A 17335-nucleotide genomic window follows, 5' to 3' on the forward strand; every position below is an offset into this window, starting at 1 on the left:
CATCCAATTCTGAGTTGTAGAAGCTGTCGTTTGGTTTGTATTTCATGTAATCATCTCCCAACAACTCTGAAAGAAAGTAAGAATTAGATTTCAGGAACGGAAAGCGCACACGTGCGATTCAGCTTGTATACATAATACGCACGAATGATGGCTCGCGTAAATATTAGAGCTTTGGCGTAAACATTTATCAGTCTGAAAGAATGTTTAATGCCTATTCGAATTAGTAGTGTTACGTTTAACTTTATGTTTGGTGGAAGTGATCATTTTTGCTTTTTAAAACTGGTATCCGTTTCTACATACATTTTTTCGAACTGCTGAAAAACCTCACAATGCCATTCCCAGTACATTTATTCGCTTATGTGATTTGTCAACAAAGGTCGTACTATTTACAAAATAAGCAGTTCCTATCAAAATCATGATACAAAAAGTAAACAATATCTGTTCAAATATACCAAAAATCCTCGGCATGGTGCAGAAGAAAGTTCATTATACAAGCATAAAGGTATATAATAAATATTCATTTAATGTCAGATCAGCCATTGGGATTCTGACTAAAGTCGAAAAACCGCTAAAAACTTGTCTTTTGAAGACTCTTTCTATTCTTAACAGGATTTATTTGAGAATGTAATACTTGTCAACTCAGCTTAATTTTATTTAGGCTATTATAATGTGAACTTACAATTTAGCACTGTTAACTCACTTAAACAGAATACTTTATATATGAATTAAAGTGTAAGCCTTTTTATTTTTGTGCGTGACAATTATTACTAGCCTATAATCATCTGAGCACTTGCACCTCACTTTTCACATACCTGTTTGCATAATATTTAGAGAGTAACTTATGATCATCTACATAAGGCTGTTAGTGTAATAATCTGACGTGCTTTATATACTAGCAATTCGCTCATGTCAAGGATTCATGGTACTCAAAACTAAGCTGGAGGAAGATAATGTCTTATTAAATGTAAGATACCATTTTATTTGTTCTCGTGTTGAACAGATGAGTCGTATTTTGTCAGTAACTTGTTTGTGGATTTGTGATGCCTGTCTTGTAATATAAAAGCCGACTTCAGTAATTTTAAAACCATTGTAGTTTAAAGGATGTGTTCTGTAGTGCCCTTCATGATGTTTCACACTGAAATGTCTGGATCGTGAATGATCTTGTAATTAATGAAGTTAATGGATATCGTTGTTGGCTATAACCAGTTGCATCACTTAAATCCATATGAGCTGTAATCTCAGGAGGAGGAAAGTATGACTTTGAGGAGGACTGAATGCTGGGATTATGTGTTGTACCTGGCCAAGACCTTTTTAATCGGTGATAAAATGTTGGAACATGGCAGTTTTATCCAAATTACTTTTTTTATTTTCCTTCATTATTGATGTATGATTTCACATTGTTGAAGGTCATTATTTACATATTCCATTTCCATAATGCGGTTTAAAGTTTGAATGTTACCTTTCTCTTCAGTTGTTTTTTATTTTGTTTATAATTTCAGCGTAGGATTCCAGAGAAGATGGGGGAGACAACGCAGTGTCCAAAGCTGTAATGTGCCCTCTTCAGCAATGGTTATCAGCAGAAGTGATATCAAGAAACGTAGAAAGGAGGAAGAATCCCTAGATGAAGATATACAGGGAAGTCCAAAAAGGTAAAAAGTATCACTTTTACAGTTTTTATGAAAATTGAGCCTTTGAATGTTTCACCCCAATACTACCCCTGGTCGCTGATAAAGTACTTTGTCAGGAAGTGTTTGTCATCTATGCTGCTTTTATGATTTCTGTAGCATAGTGCAATGTATTATTTACAAGCCTTAAATTCACACAGTGTTATTCTCCAAATTCAAAGCAAGCTTTCAAGATGAATGATTGTTAATTTTTGCGTGTAAGTTAACATTCCTCTTCTTTACTTCTTTTTACTTTTGAGAGCAAATTTGTGTGCAGTGTGGTTTTCATACCTTGTCTGTTGCTATTGCTGTATAACTTATAGCTTTTGGTTCATCTAGAACATAAAAAAAGATTATTTATTGCATTTTCCATGTCACTTCATTGTTGACAGGACACTGGACATTACTCAAGAAATGAAATCTGTTCATCAAACAAATGTAACATATGACAATGGATTCAGTGTAAGAGAATTAATATTGGGATGTTAATCTAGATGCCAGATCGAGGGAAACTTTGTAATCATCAGGAGTTAGTGTTAGCTCACCTTCTAGAAAATGTACAAACTAGTGCAACTAGTATTGAATAAATTATCCACCAGATAGAAACAAGTAACTTTAATGTTACTGTTGTTCATCATATCTTCATCAGTTTTGGCCAGTGTGATATGTTTGTGCTGTATTTTCCAGTCCAGTACTACAAATGCAGTATAAGAGCTGTTAAAACACTACAACTAATACTTTGAAAGTAATGCAGAAACTGAATACATCTAATGAATCTTTATCAGGAAAATAAAACAAGTTGAGTAGGGATGTTATTTCCAATGCTCAACAACTGCTAGCTTACAGGACACTAAATATTAATTCACATTTGTAGGGAGGGACTCTGCAAGGGCTGCTGTTGCATAGTTCGACTGACTGATTTATTATGCAGATGACATCAGTCATGAAAACTGCAGAAGTCTAAACAACGCAGCTATGAATGTATAATTTTCTTTATAGTGACAACCCTACATAGGCCTACCCCCTTCAGTCTGTACAGTATGAAAGAGTTGGGAAACTCACTCTGGACAACTCTTGATGTCAGGCACTGGACTGGTGAGAATGGTGGTCCAAAGAGTGATTGCAACTTTCAACACGTGATTCTAGGTCATTAAGTAGGCCCCTACTCTAATGAATTGCAGAAGAGCAGATACTCAAGTGATCTCAGAACAGTTACAATGAGATCTAGTGAACAAAGTGTGTCATTGATATATTCCTTGAAGTGTGATGTCATATAGATAGTGTAAGTGTCAAATGTTCTGAGTGGCAAATCTCACATTTATCAGGAAAATTAAAAAAAAAAGTATCTCTTTTTGTATGTAACTTCTTTGCATCCCAGATATTGAGAAGGTATTGTGATCTCATAGAATTATGGTGCTAAGCTCATCAGTGCGAGAAATAGTGAGATAAATTGGAAAATAAATAATTTATTAAACATGTTCTAGTACTATACCATAGAACTGAATGATTCTCAGTGCCAATAAGAAAATTTTTGTTCCAAGTGCTGTTTATACTGAGGTACTGTACTCTGTTCATTATAAGTATGAACCTGATGTAAACATTACACCATGTATTCTTCCACATTTGCTTGAATCTCATTGGATTTTGTTTCATATGAAGCAGAAGCCAAGCTGTGTCCGGTAGTGTCAAGTATGATCATAAGGATATGTTTTATGCTGTGTTACATGCACATAGCTGAATGATAGTTCAGGACAACAGCTTTACCGCCACATTAATCTTAGACAGCACTGGCCAGCCAGCTGGTCCAGCTAACCTGAGCAGTTGCAGTTCAGACATAAAAAGAGAAGAGCAAAGAAACAATGTAGCTTTGAGTTTCATTTAATTTGCAAAGAGAATGAAGTGATATTTGGCAAAACACTTCTTAGGTGACCAGACGGAAAGCACAAAATGCTATCGTTCTTACCTAAAACAATGTCTTAATAACAAACAACCATAATGAAAATTCCTAAATTAAATACAGGTAATTTTTCTGAATGAGCTACGTGTGATACAAAGGCATACTGCAGGGATTTCACCATACTGGTGAATACTGAAACCACTGAAGTTATTAATTACAATCAGTCGTCTGGTAATCTCTTAACTCCTTCCTTATCTGAATCCTCTGTCTTCTACTACATTGATAATGAGTCAGAATCCACAAAGCCACCCAGGCACAGCATTTTCTCCTCTTATCACTCTCGTTCACATGAGACTACATCTGTGGTATAAAACAAAGGACACAGTCCAAATAAAGAGTATTTGGTTTTTCTTTTTTGCCCTAAAAATTAAGTTGTTAAGTTTTCACAATTTAAGCTACCTTTAGTAACAATATTTTATAAAATATCAATAATTAAGAATTTATATTTGAAATGAAGACAGGAATTTTTAATGAAATATGTAACTAGAAACAAGAAGACGTGTATTATTCATAAAAAAGAATGACTAAGGCGAGACTTGAACCAGCGATCCATGAACTGCACTAAATTAACATGTTACTATGTAACCAATTCCACTATACATCCAGCGCATGTTACATGCGTGTTGCACTACAGAATGTGAAGCAGCCTCAGCTGTTTTCACGCTCTGTATTAACAGCATGACAATCAGAGCACAACAGTACAGAGACTATGACTGTACATGATTTTTGAAATAAAAACTACATAGCTAAAGCATGATAAAGAAAAGCATTGAAGGCTGTTAATACATTAGAATATATTAAAGTTTCATTTAATGTAACGTGTTTACTCACCCAGTATTGCCTTCTGTTTCTTACACAGCTCTGTTCTTGTGATCAGATGTTATAAAGTTTATTGTATAACTCCCCAAGCTATTGAGGAAGAATTAGAAATATTGCCATCAAGTCTACCTGTTTTACAACTGATACACATGGCTGGTCTTTCAGATTAAATATGGCATGGCATTCCTCTTTTGAATGCATTGACATTTTTCCATTCTTGTGTTTCAGTGTAAGAATTTTCAATAGCTATTTGAGATTCACTAACTGCTTTCTCCAAAAATTAATTTTGAAAATTAGTTCAGGAGCTCACTTGAAGAGTAAATGGTTGCAAGAACATACTTGCCCTTTTCGCAACAAACATAAGGTCGTTGTATCAAGACTGAATGGTGTAGCATTCAAACTCACCAAAAATAAGCACACTATATTAGACAAACACAGTGTGTTTCACTAAATGTGTTTGCCTCTGTAAGTTACGAAGTAATAGGCGGCGGAAATATTTATTGCAGTAGGTCACCGTAAGAAACGTTACACTGTCTGTGGAGCTATGAACATAGTTTATTGTGTTATTATCCAAAGAGTTACAGCAAAAAGATACAATTTTTAAATGGAACAATAGTTGTTTCTATCATGCACTGGAATCAGTAACACCAGCTGTGTATACATTAATTTAAATTACATTCCTATTACTTTTAGTTTGTGAGCTACAACCCTTCAAAGTTTCAGGGACAGATACCACATGCTGTACATAATACATGGCTGTGTGGTGGCTGATGGTTGTTCTGGCGGTGGGAAGTTGATTTAAATAAGATGTTCAAATGTGTGCCCACGTTCCTGAATGCACAATGCAATGTGCCTTCTAAAGGATCTGCGGACGAGATGTAACACCACTGGTGTCACGGAGCAACATGCGTCCTCAAAGTGGTATTTTAGATCATCTGGGGATGTGGGCTCAGTGACATAAACACGATCCTTTAGATATCCCCACAAAAAGAAATCTAATGTTGTCAAATCGGGTGACCTTGCGGGCCATGAATGAGGACCATGGCGCCCCAACCACCTTCCTGCAAACCTGTTGTTTAGTTCTTCCACAACAGCAAGCACAGAATGGGCTGGGTGACCCACGTGCTGCATCCACATATGGACTCTCGTTAGTAGACACATATGTTCAAGGAGACCACCCAAACTGTCGACTATAAACGCGCGATATAACTCACCTGTCAGTGTACCTGGGAAGTAGTGTGCACTGATGATTTCATCCCCAAGGATTCCACACCATACATTAATAGACCACCTACATTGACGGTCGACAGGTCATACCCACTGAGGATTGTATGCAGCCCAGTAGTGCACGATATGTTGATTCGCTGCACCATAATTTGTGAATGTGGGCTCATCAGTGAACAAAACACCTTGTAAAGACTCCGGCGTGAAATTACGCATGGCCCATTCACAGAATGTAACTCTCGCACAGAAATCGTTCCCATGCAGCTCCTGGGTCAGTGACAGGTGGTACGGGTGAAACCTGTGGCCGTGTACTTTACACCACACAGATGTGAGACTGACACCAACAACTGGAGCAACGGCTCGTCAGCTGACATGAGGATCGCGGTGTACTGCAGCTAAAACAAACACCTCCGTCTCCTCACTTCTTGCAGTTCTTCATCTGTAACTGTGGCACATTACCAAGCTGCCTGTTTCCCAAAGTTGTTCGGCACATAAAGAATTTAATGGCTGCCGAGGCTCTTCGCCGCCATGGCTGCTTCAGTGGCATCATGTCAGCACTCGCCGAGCATCAGCAACATTTCAACGTACTCATTTGTGTATGCCATCTTCATCCGATGTCAGTAACTGTTGTTTATTGAGCCCCATTTGTTTGTGTGGCTCGAACTGTTGGGCCTGTGACTGTGTGCGGCGACAGTCGGCAGTTTAACAGCACATTGAGGAAGCTTCTCGCTCCGTGACACCGACAACATTACAACTCGGCCACACCACATTTAGAAGGCGCATTGCGTTATGCTCAGTTTGTGTGGTATCTGCCCCTGAAACTTTGAAGGGTTGTAGCTCACAAACTTAGAGTGATAGGAATGTAGTTTAAATTGATGTATAGACAGCTGGTGTTACTGATTCCAGTGCATGATAGAAACAACTATTGTTCCATTTAAAAAATTGTGTCTTTTTACTGTAACTCTGTGGTTAACAACACAATAAACTATGTTCATAGCTCCGCAGACAGTGTAACGTTTCTTGTGGTGACCTACCGCAATAAATGTTTCCATCGCATATATATTTTTTTTTCACCTGATGACTTCCTAAGAGACAGCTTCTATTCTGTCCGAACTAAGTGTAGACCAGATGTGGCCTAGATTCAAAGAAATAGTATTCACAGCAATTGAGACTTACACTGAATAAATTAATAAAAGACAAAACTGTTCCCCATAGTAGACAAAACAGGTCAGAACCCTGTTGCAGAAGCAGTGACAAAAGCATACCAAATTAATAATTTAAAAAAATCTCCAAGATTGATGAAGTTTTATGGAGCATGAAATTTAGTGCAGACTTCAGTGTGAGATACTTTCAACAGTTTCCATAGTGAAACTCTGTTTCGAAATCGGGCAGAGAAAGCAAAGAAATTAAAGTCTTATAAAGGTACACCAGTGGCAAGAAACAATCAATATCTTCACTGTGCAGCAATGATGATAATGTTGCTAGTAGCAGTACTACAGTAGCTGAGTTACTAATGGTGGTTTTCCAAAATTCCTTCACCAAAGAAAATGATTTTAAATTCCAGAATCTGAATCAAGAACATCTGCCAGCATGTGTAACGTAGAAGTAGATATCCTTGGTGTAGTGAATGAAGGCAACTATTCCAGTTCAAATTGTATAACAGTTATGTTCCATTCAGAGCATGCCAATATAATGGCTCCATACTTAGCAGTATTATACAACCACTTGCTCAGCAAAATGTGTGTACCTAAAGACTGCAAAGCTGTACAGGTCACACCAGTCCTCAGGAAAGGAAATGGGAGACTTCTGCTGAGTTACAGACCCATATCATGGATGTTGATTCCAGTAGGATTGTATAACATATACTGTGTTTAGACATTATGAATTACCTCCAAGAAAACAGTCTATTGACAGAAAGTCAGTATGGATTCAGAAAATATCATTCTTGTGTAACACAGCTGACTTTTTATTTTCGCGAAGTAATGAATGCTATTGGCAGGGAATCTCAAATTGATGCTACATTTCTAGTGACAAACTGCCTACCGGCTTCTGTCTCGGGTTCTTCGGCCAACGTTCATCTAATAATTTTTCTGACATTTCGCCAGCACGAGTGGCTGGCATTGTCAAAGCTCCACCCTCCATTGCCGGTGGTGAACTGGAGCCGAGCTCGCGGGCGCAGACTATATGTACCTGGCGCGCCAATGTCCTAGGACTTCTCCACGGTCATTTCCGGTGCGGTTCTCCTCTTGCTACCTGCGACAGTCGTTCGCTGCAGTACGGGAAGCCAGGATCCGTTTACCTTAAGGCTTTCCTCTTTCTTGTTCAAACTGTTCACGTGTTTTTGTATTTCCACAGCTTCTCTGAACAAGCGCGTGTGATAGTGCTTCTCTAGAGCCAGAACTTCCGTGTCGGCGAATTTTATTGTGTGGTCGGTCTCATTCAGTGCATGCTCTGCCACGGCCGATATCTCCACCTGCCCCAACCTGCAGTGTCGCTTATGCTCTTTGATCCTGGTGTTAATGGATCGTCCAGTCATTCCGACATAAACTTTTCCGCATGTGCATGGTATACGGTATATTCCCGACATTGCAAGTGGATCTCTTTTCTCCTTCGCCGATCTAAGACACTCTTTGATCTTTCTTGTCGGTTTGAAAATTGTCTTTACGCCATGTTTGCGCAATATACGGTCAATTCTGTCCGTCACTCTGGGAATGTAGGGCAGAAAGGCCGTATCCGACATTTTTTTTCTGGTTCCTTACTTCGCCGAGTGTTTGGCTCTGTTACACTTCTAATATAATTTGTGGAGTACCCATTGCTCCTCAGGACAGTTTCCAGGTGTTGCATTTCTCATTTGAGGTGTTGCGGCTCACATATTCGTCCTGCTCTCGTTACGAGCGTACTGATCATGCCTCTTTTCTGGCTCGGGTGGTGGTTTGACAGTTTGTGCAGGTATCGGTCCGTGTGTGTCGGTTTTCGATACACACTGTGTCCCAGGTTTTCGCTGTCCCTTGGTACAAACACATCTAGAAATGGCAGTTTCTTGTCCTTTTCTACTTCCATGGTAAATGCTATGTTGACATGGAAGCTGTTCAAGTGTCTTAGGAAGTCACCGAGCTGTTCTTCACCATGGCTCCACACCACGAAAGTATCGACGTACCTGTACCACACCTTAGGTTTGCAAGTCGCCGAGTCCAGTGCCTGTGCTTCGAATTGTTCCATGAAGAAGTTGGCCACCACTGGACTGAGAGGACTACCCATGGCGACGCCTTCCAGCTGTTCGGTGAAATCGCCATTCCACGTGAAATAGCTCGTGGTGAGACATGCATGAAAGAGCTTTCTGAAGTCTTGCGGGAAAATGGAACCGATGTGCTCCAGAGCGTCACTGAGTGGCACTTTCGTAAATAGCGAAACAACATCAAAGCTGACCAGGATGTCGTTTGGTGCAAGTTTCAGTTTCTTCAGCTTCTCAATGAAATGTCCTGAGTCGTAACGAGACCAGGACGAATATGTGAGCCGCAACACCTCAAACGAGAAATGCAACACCTGGAAACTGTCCTGAGGAGCAATGGGTACTCCTCAAATTATATTAGAAGCGTAACAGAGCCAAACAACGGTGAAGTAGGGAAACAGAAAAAGAAATGTCGGGTACGGCCTTTCTGCCCTACATTCCCAGAGTAACGGACAGAATCGGCCGTATATGGGCGTAAAGACGATTTTCAAACCGACAAGGAAGATCAAAGAGTGTCTTAGATCGGCGAAGGAGAAAAGAGACCCACTTGCAATGTCGGGAATATACCGTATACCATGCACATGCGGAAAAATTTATGTCTGAATGACTGGACGATCCATTAACACCAGGATCAAAGAGCATAAGCGACACTGCAGGTTGGGGCAGGTGGAGAAATCGGCCGTGGCGGAGCACGCACTGAATGAGACCGACCATGTAATAAAATTCGCCGACACGGAAGTTCTGGCTGTAGAGAAGCACTATCACATGTGCTTGTTCAGAGAAGCTGTGGAAATACAAAAACACGCAAAAAGTTTGAACAAGAAAGAGGAAAGCCTTAAGGTAAACGGATCCTGGCTTCCCGTACTGCAGCGAAAGACCGTCGCAGGTAGCAAGAGGAGAACCGCACCGGAAATGACCGCGGAGAAGCCCTCGGACGTTGGCGCGCCAGGTACATATAGTCTGTGCCCGCAAGCTCGGCCCCAGGTCACCACCAGCAATGGAGGGTGAAGCTTTGACAATGCCAGCCACTCGTGCTGGCGAAACGTCAGAAAAATCATTAGATGAACGTCAGCCAAAGAACCTGAGACAGAAGCCAGTAGGCAGTTTGTCAACAAGTGGCCACGAAAGCCTCAACAATTTTGTACATTTCTAGTGTTCCAGATGGCCTTTGTTGCCATTCCTAACAAGCAGCTTCTAATCAGATTGCATGACTGTGGGGTATCACCTCAATTATGTGACTGGAGTTGTGATTTCCTGTCGGAAAGCTCACAGTTCATAGTAATTGATAGAAACAGAAGTTATATCTGTCATTCCCTAACAAAGTGTTGTAGGCCCTCTGCTGTTTCTGATCTATAGACACACATCAAAAAAAGTTTTGTATCACAGTTCCCAGAACTGCGGAAGATAGGTGTTGACTGTGGATATTGTATCACAGACTGACTCTCTTTGACTGTTCAGAGGTGTCACTAAAACCACCCAAAAATGTAAACAACGATGCATGCCCAGCACCTATTAGACGGAGGGGGTCCAACAGCCGATCAGTTCCAGTCAGTCCACGAGAAAGGAGGTACACGGCTTGTGTTGTCTGTAGTTCAACCTTGCCGAGGTGGCCAATACCGCGGTTCGATCACATGGGCGTTCTTACTGTGTGCCAGGAAAGGCTCTCAACAAGGGAAGTGTCTAAGCACCTCGGAGTGAACCGAGGCGATGTTGTTCAGACATGGAGGACATACAGAGAGACAGGAATTGTCGATGACAAGCCTCGCTCAGGCTGCCCAAGGGCTACTACTGCAGTGGATGACCGCTACCTACAGATTATGGCTCGAAGGAACCTTGACAGTAATGCCACCGTGTTGAATGAAGCTGTGCGCAATAGACTGCATGACGCACAACTTCACTCCCGACGTAAATGGCAATCTCCATCTTTGCAACCACAACATAATCCAGTGCTGTACAGGTGGGCCCAACAACATGCCAAATGCACCACTCAGAATTGGCATCACATTCTCTTCACGGATGAGTGTAGCATATGCCTTCAACCAGATAATCATTAGAGATGTGTCTGCCTTAGACACACTGTCCAGCGACTGTAGCAAGGTGGAGGTTCCCTGCTGTTCTGGGGTGGCATTATGTGGGGCCAGAATACTCTGCTGGTTGTCATGGAAGGTGCCATAATGGCTGTAAGATAAGTGAATGCCATCCTCCGTCTGATAGTGCAACCATATTGGCGAGGCATTTGTCTTCATGGATGACAATTCATGCCTCCGTCATGCACATATTGTGAATGACTTCCTTCAGGATGTATGGAAGTGAAAAATGGATGATAAATAGTTTGGACAAGAAGAGAATAGAAGCTTTCGAAATGTGGTGCTACAGATGAATGCTGAAAATTAGATGGGTAGATCACATAACTAATGAGGAAGTATTGAATAGAATTGGGGAGGAGTTTGTGGCACAACTTCACAAGAAGAAGGTACCGGTTGGTAGGACACGTTCTGAGGCATCAAGGGATCACAAATTTAGCATTGGAGGGCAGCGTGGAGAGTAAAAATCGTAGAGGGAGACCAAGAGATGAATACACTAAGCAGATTCAGAATGATGTAGGTTGCAGTAAGTACTGGGAGATGAAGAAGCTTGCACAGGGTATAGTAGCATGGAGAGCTGCATCAAACCAGTCTCAGGACTGAAAACCACAACAACAACAACAACAACAATTGTAAAGTAAAGTGTCGATTGGACCAAATTAATTTCTGTATCCCACTTTGCTATAATATTTCTTGTACTGTACATAAGCCAGTATTGGTAATTTTCCTCTGTGATGAACTGTTGTATCACAGTTTTATATGTGATATTTATGTCCAGATAACCATTTGATGAAAGATTTAATTAATGAAAAGTTAATGTTTGTAACATTCTGGAAAGCAGGGGTGGATTCCCAATGGCACTTTCCAAAGCCCACATGTGATATTAGTTCTTATGTCGTGCTTCCATGGCTGCATTGTCCACATCACCTCAAAAATACTTTCCTGCCACTTGTAGCTGCACATTTTCAGCAACTCCACTAACTCTTGGTTTGTTTTTTGTGATAAAAGCTTGCCATCCTCTTCTTTTTACCTTTTTACTAGTGTGACATTCTAATCCCCATCTGACAGTGCAGATTTAGGTCTTCTGTGATTTCTCCAAGTCACTTACAGCTATTGCTGGGATGGTACATGTCAAAAGTAATGATCACTTTCCTTCCCTGTCTTTTCCCAATCCAAACTTATGCTCCCTCTCTAATGACCTCATCGTCAATGGTACAGCAGACTCATCTCTCTTCCTTTTTACTTTTGCCCATCGTATAGGTACCTTACAAGAGTAGGGTGAAAAAGACATTGATCACATTGCACACTGTTATTGTAGTACCACCTGAAAATTCATTATCAGGACATCCAAGAGTAAAAAAAGATACTGCCACCACTAAAGACCTTTTTCCACATACAAACATGTGGCTCAATAATGAATTCCTCCACAAATGCTGGCAACAAGAGAAAACCATTTGACTAAATTGAGAGATTAAATTATCACTGAATGTAAGTATACTTTGGTATGCGGGATGTTTTTATTATCTTTTTCTTTCTTTCTTTCTTTCTTTCTTCTTCTTCTTCTTCTTCTTCTCCTTCTCCCTTTTTTTTAAGTGTTCCATGCTCTTAGAGGGCACAGTATTATAAAATAAAAAATAAAAAACGCCCACTCCTAGAAACATATTCCCAGAAAAAAATACATGTACTGTGATACCCATGTGCCTGATACTACACTAGTTGCTCACTGTGAGTACCATTCATTCTTCCACAACCTTCAGCTTCCTTCTAGAAGGTTCACAAACTCGTGCATTGTTAGAGAGTGTGGATTATACTAATGCCTTTCATTATCTCGATAATCTTATATATAAGGGATTAAGGCACAGAGAATGAGGAGCCCTTGCTACTGGACGTCTTTGACCATTCCAGCACTCATTAAACATTTGTTAACTACTGTTTTACAAGGTATAGCAAATGGTATGGTGCCCTGTCATGCACAAGCCACATCAATTTTGTTTTTGCAGTTTGCAGTGGTAATGTTCTCCAGCACATCTCTTCTTCATTGTCCACCCCCCCCCCCCCCCCAAATATGCACGCGCGCGCACACACACACACACACACACACACACACACACACACACACACACACACACAAACTTTCAAAAGAAACAATAGCAGTCAATTTGTCCAGTAAAATGTATGATGTATGGCCCTGTGAACCCACCACCCACAATTCGTGCTCACACATTGATACTTAAGTGAACTTGGTGTCTTGGTTCCATAATCAATAATTTATATCTGCATACAAGTGATGATTGTGCTGATTTTTTATCCCATCTTGTGTAAATATAGCCTCATTCATAAATAAAATGCAAGCTGTAAACTGTATATCTTCAATGTTCCGTCTCAGAATCCATTAGTAGAAGTATTATCTGACATGGTGTCCTTGTGGCCTCAGGACTCACAAATGCTGTGAGTGATATGGATAAAATAACTGTTTATGCAGAACCGACCAGGCAAGGATGTGATTTATGACTTCAGCAGCGCCAATTTTTTGCACACGTTTCAGGATAATCTAAAGGTTGTCAATTCACTCAAGTACCTAGGAATTACAATAAGGAACAAACTAAACTGGAACAATCACATGAGATAATGTTGTGGGGAAGACAAACCAAAGACTGTGTTTTACTGGCAGAGCAAGTAGAAGAGGCAACAAATCAACTAAAAGAACTCCCTGCACCATGCTTGTCCATCATCTACCGAAGTGTTGAAGTGCTGTATGGGTCCTCACCAGACTGGATTGACAGAAGAAATCAAAAAATTGGAAGAAGGGCAGCTCGTTTTGTGTTATCGCAAAATAGGGGAGGGAGTGCAGAGATATAATATGCAAGTGGGGTGGCAGTCATTAAAACAAAGGTGTTTTTTGTTGTGGTGAGATCTTGTCAGCAAATTTCAATCTTCAGCATTCTCCTCTGAATGCGAAACTATTTAGTTGACACCCACCTGCATAAGGAGGAGTGATCATTGTTATAAAATAAGAGAAATCAGAGCTCACATGGAAAGACTTAAGTGTTTGCTTTTCCTTTGTACTGTTAGAGTGTGGAGTGGTAGATAAATAGTATGAAAATGGTTTGTGAACCCTCTGCCAGGCTTTGAAGTGTGTATTGCAGAGTAATCATGTAGATCGTATAATCATCACAACACTCGCTGAATCATATCTGGCATTCAAATGAATTGTGAAAGGTCTGCTGCAATCCCATGTCCTTGTTGTGAATAACACTGTGTCTACAAGTTGCTAGAACAATCTGCTGAACATCTTTGACCCTTGAGTGAATGTGGCTATGTATAAAGTGCGCCATCCACAAATAACATTGTCTTATGCCGTTACATTGTTGTTTTACAATTGCGAGCCCACATCTATTCCTTCATTATTGTTTCAGCTAACAAAGTGATAAGTTGTGGTGTCACCCCATCCAAATGAGCAGCAATAACATAAAATAAGCGGTGAGCTAGGTGAGAAAAAAATTTACAATCTGAGCAGGGAAATGCCCCACATTCCAAGCTAGCAGCACAATCCCACAATGAGCCAGTTGTCTGTGAGGTAATTAATAATAGAATAAGCATGAAGCCGGGATCTGTTGCAACTGTGCTGTTTAATGCTTCGAGTGAGTCATCACAGTGGATTAACACCTGTACATGACTACAGAGTGATACAGTGAAAGTTTATTTTATTATTGTTTAAGCAATCAGTGATTTAGCGCATATAGTATAACTTTATTTTGTCATTGTTTAATTAAACTAAGATTAAACTATTATTTTGCTCATACTTTTTTACCTTCATAACATAAAGATAGTTTCTTTTTTTACATGTGTACAAAGTGTGCTACATGCCCACTCCAGGGGTTAAGATTTAATGCATTGTTGAAGTTGGCTGACATACACAACATGTGCTGCCGATCAATACCATTGGCTAAACAATACCAGAACACCATGTCTATGAGTTCTCTGTGGAATAATAAGCCTCCACTTTACTTTTGACATTGTCCACACTCCATGGAATCAAAAACCTTGCTCTGATGCCAGCAAAATCTTGGAGCAACATGTACAGATTGACTAATGTTGTAAGTGCTGTATCACACAATAGCATCATAGTTGAACTAAGCACAGAGACAAATACAACCAATAATAAGTGTTCAATGAAGATCAATAAGAAGACAATCTGTAACGCTCTGTGCTTATTATTTCTAGATGCAAGTAAAATTACTTATATCTTGACAAGTTCTTGCTTCCAGACGTATGTTTAAAGGACTTTTTTCTCTAGTTTCAGCCAGAACGTCTCCTGTAAGAGTACAAGGCTCTTTTTCTAGCACCCTGTATTTATCATATAAAAAATAAGAAATATCTTTACTGATCTTATCTCTCATAAAAATTTGCATTTCAGGTGACTCAGAATGGGAGTATTAGTGCCAAATAGTTATAAAACCAAATAACAAACCGAAACACCACACAGAAGCTAGATATTTGTCCCTGTGGGAACTGGGCAGCAAATGCAGAAAAGATCAACTTGATGTCATCACAGTGAGCTGTATTACAGTTCTGTAGTAGCTACCGTATGTCCATGACACCTTTTTTAATATATTACACATCCCTAGGTTGTGTTAATACCAGAACATGGAGAATTACTTAAATTTATTTGTATGAATCAAGTTGTCTCTCTGCTATTCTCTCATTGGCTGCTTTAAGATCAGCTGTAGACACAAATGCCACACCACATGGAGATCACTTCCAACTCAGCTTCATAAAATGCTTAAATATGAACATTGTCCTTTTTCGTAACTTTTACTGTATTTTGTGCTCCATTTATAGTAGTTATTATTTCTTCATAGTGGAACAGTTAACAGTGTTAGGAACATCACAGCTATTAATTTTGACCCGTTTTCTTCCCTCTACTGTTACAGAACAAAAGTACACGCTCAGAGGAAATTTGCACAGGGTTCTTCTAACCTAAGCAGCCCAGCATTAACTCCAGTGAAAGACAAGGACAAAGTAAAGAGCAATGGCACCGTCGTCTCTCCAGAACTCATCCCATCGAAGCGGCCAAAGACTGAGGATTTTCTTACATTTCTATGCTTCCGAGGTTAAGCAATTTTTAAAATTACCCTTTAATGTAGTTTTAAAAACAAAATATTTTAGTGATGATTGTAATTAGTGTTGATTTTTTTTATACTATTGATGACTGTAATTAGTGTTGATTTTTTATACTATTGGTTATGTAATTTTAACCTCTCCATTTTTTTACTAATTTGTGTACTCTCTAGGAATGCATATGGTATGTAACCTATGTCATTTACGTACTTACACTGTTTGCAAAACATACTGTTGCTGTATTTAAAAGCGGAATTTTTCTTTTGCCAGTTGTTGTGCTATAGATGAAATTGTGTTTCCTTTTTACTATGTGTTACAGTAGTGTAGGGCATTATAAAATGTGCTGGGAATAGCATTTCTGAGATAAATGAAAACTTTTTTTGTTGTATAGGAGGTATTATTAAATTTTAACTAGAACCTAAAAAAAAATCAAACTGCAGCCATAAAACTTGGTGATGGGTTTCATCCTTCTCTACATATTCAACCTTCTATGCAAATATTTTTCCTAGCGATGGATGATTTGCTTGAGACCGTGTTTGTAGATGTCTGCATTTTGACTGTTCAGGAAATGTTACCCCCCCCCCCCCCCCCCCTCGAAAGCCACCTCATTGTCATTCCAGAAATGCCTGCCACGCAGTGCTTTCTACATGCGAGGAAAGAGGAAGGTGTCATGTCGTGACAGTACTGGGTGCAAGGGAAAATTTAATAGCCCAAATAAGCAGCTTGTCTGTGCTTTGTGCAGAATGAGCTGGACATTGTCTTGGAGCAAAAACTCCCCTTTAGACAGCTCCTCACATTGGTTCAGCTTGACTACCAGTATAATCCTATGGCAGTTTGCACCAAGGAGCAAAACCTGTTTGCACTAAACTATGGCAGTCTCAAAAACACTCAGTTTCACCAGCCTCTATGATGCTGGGTCTATGACTTTTTTCTCACAGCGCTTGTTATGCTCGTCTGTCTTGGGTTCATAGTGATACACACAGCTTGTCTGTGGCAATTGAGTGGCTAAAGCGGTCATCTGGATTGGTGTGGGAGAGCTGCAATATTTCTGCTGCTGGCTCTATTTAGTTGGCCTTTTGAATTGATGCCAACAGTCGCATAACCCAATGGGCAGCGACATTTTAAATATTCTGTACAAGAAATTGAAAACTGATCTGCAGCTGAATTTCACTTTTCCGCTGTCACCTCAGTTGTGATTTTCCAATCTTCAAGCACCGAGGCCTTCGTCGTTTTAGGT

At 39.9% G+C, this 17335-nt stretch overlaps 1 protein-coding gene across 1 annotated transcript in view; it reads left to right on the forward strand.

The window, feature by feature from the left end:
• The first annotated feature begins 409 nt into the window (after positions 1–409).
• Positions 410–17335, forward strand: part of LOC124612243 — a 179550-nt gene continuing 162624 nt past the window's right edge. The window contains exons 1-3 of the mRNA XM_047140318.1: positions 410–502; positions 1500–1649; positions 15912–16090. Of these exons, the coding sequence (XP_046996274.1) occupies positions 1567–1649; positions 15912–16090 (262 nt within the window). The 5' untranslated portion in view covers positions 410–502; positions 1500–1566. The remainder of the gene's footprint in view (positions 503–1499; positions 1650–15911; positions 16091–17335) is intronic.

The sequence above is a fragment of the Schistocerca americana genome, chromosome 4, assembly GCF_021461395.2.
Source record: "Schistocerca americana isolate TAMUIC-IGC-003095 chromosome 4, iqSchAmer2.1, whole genome shotgun sequence".
NCBI classification, from domain to species: Eukaryota; Metazoa; Arthropoda; class Insecta; order Orthoptera; family Acrididae; genus Schistocerca; species Schistocerca americana.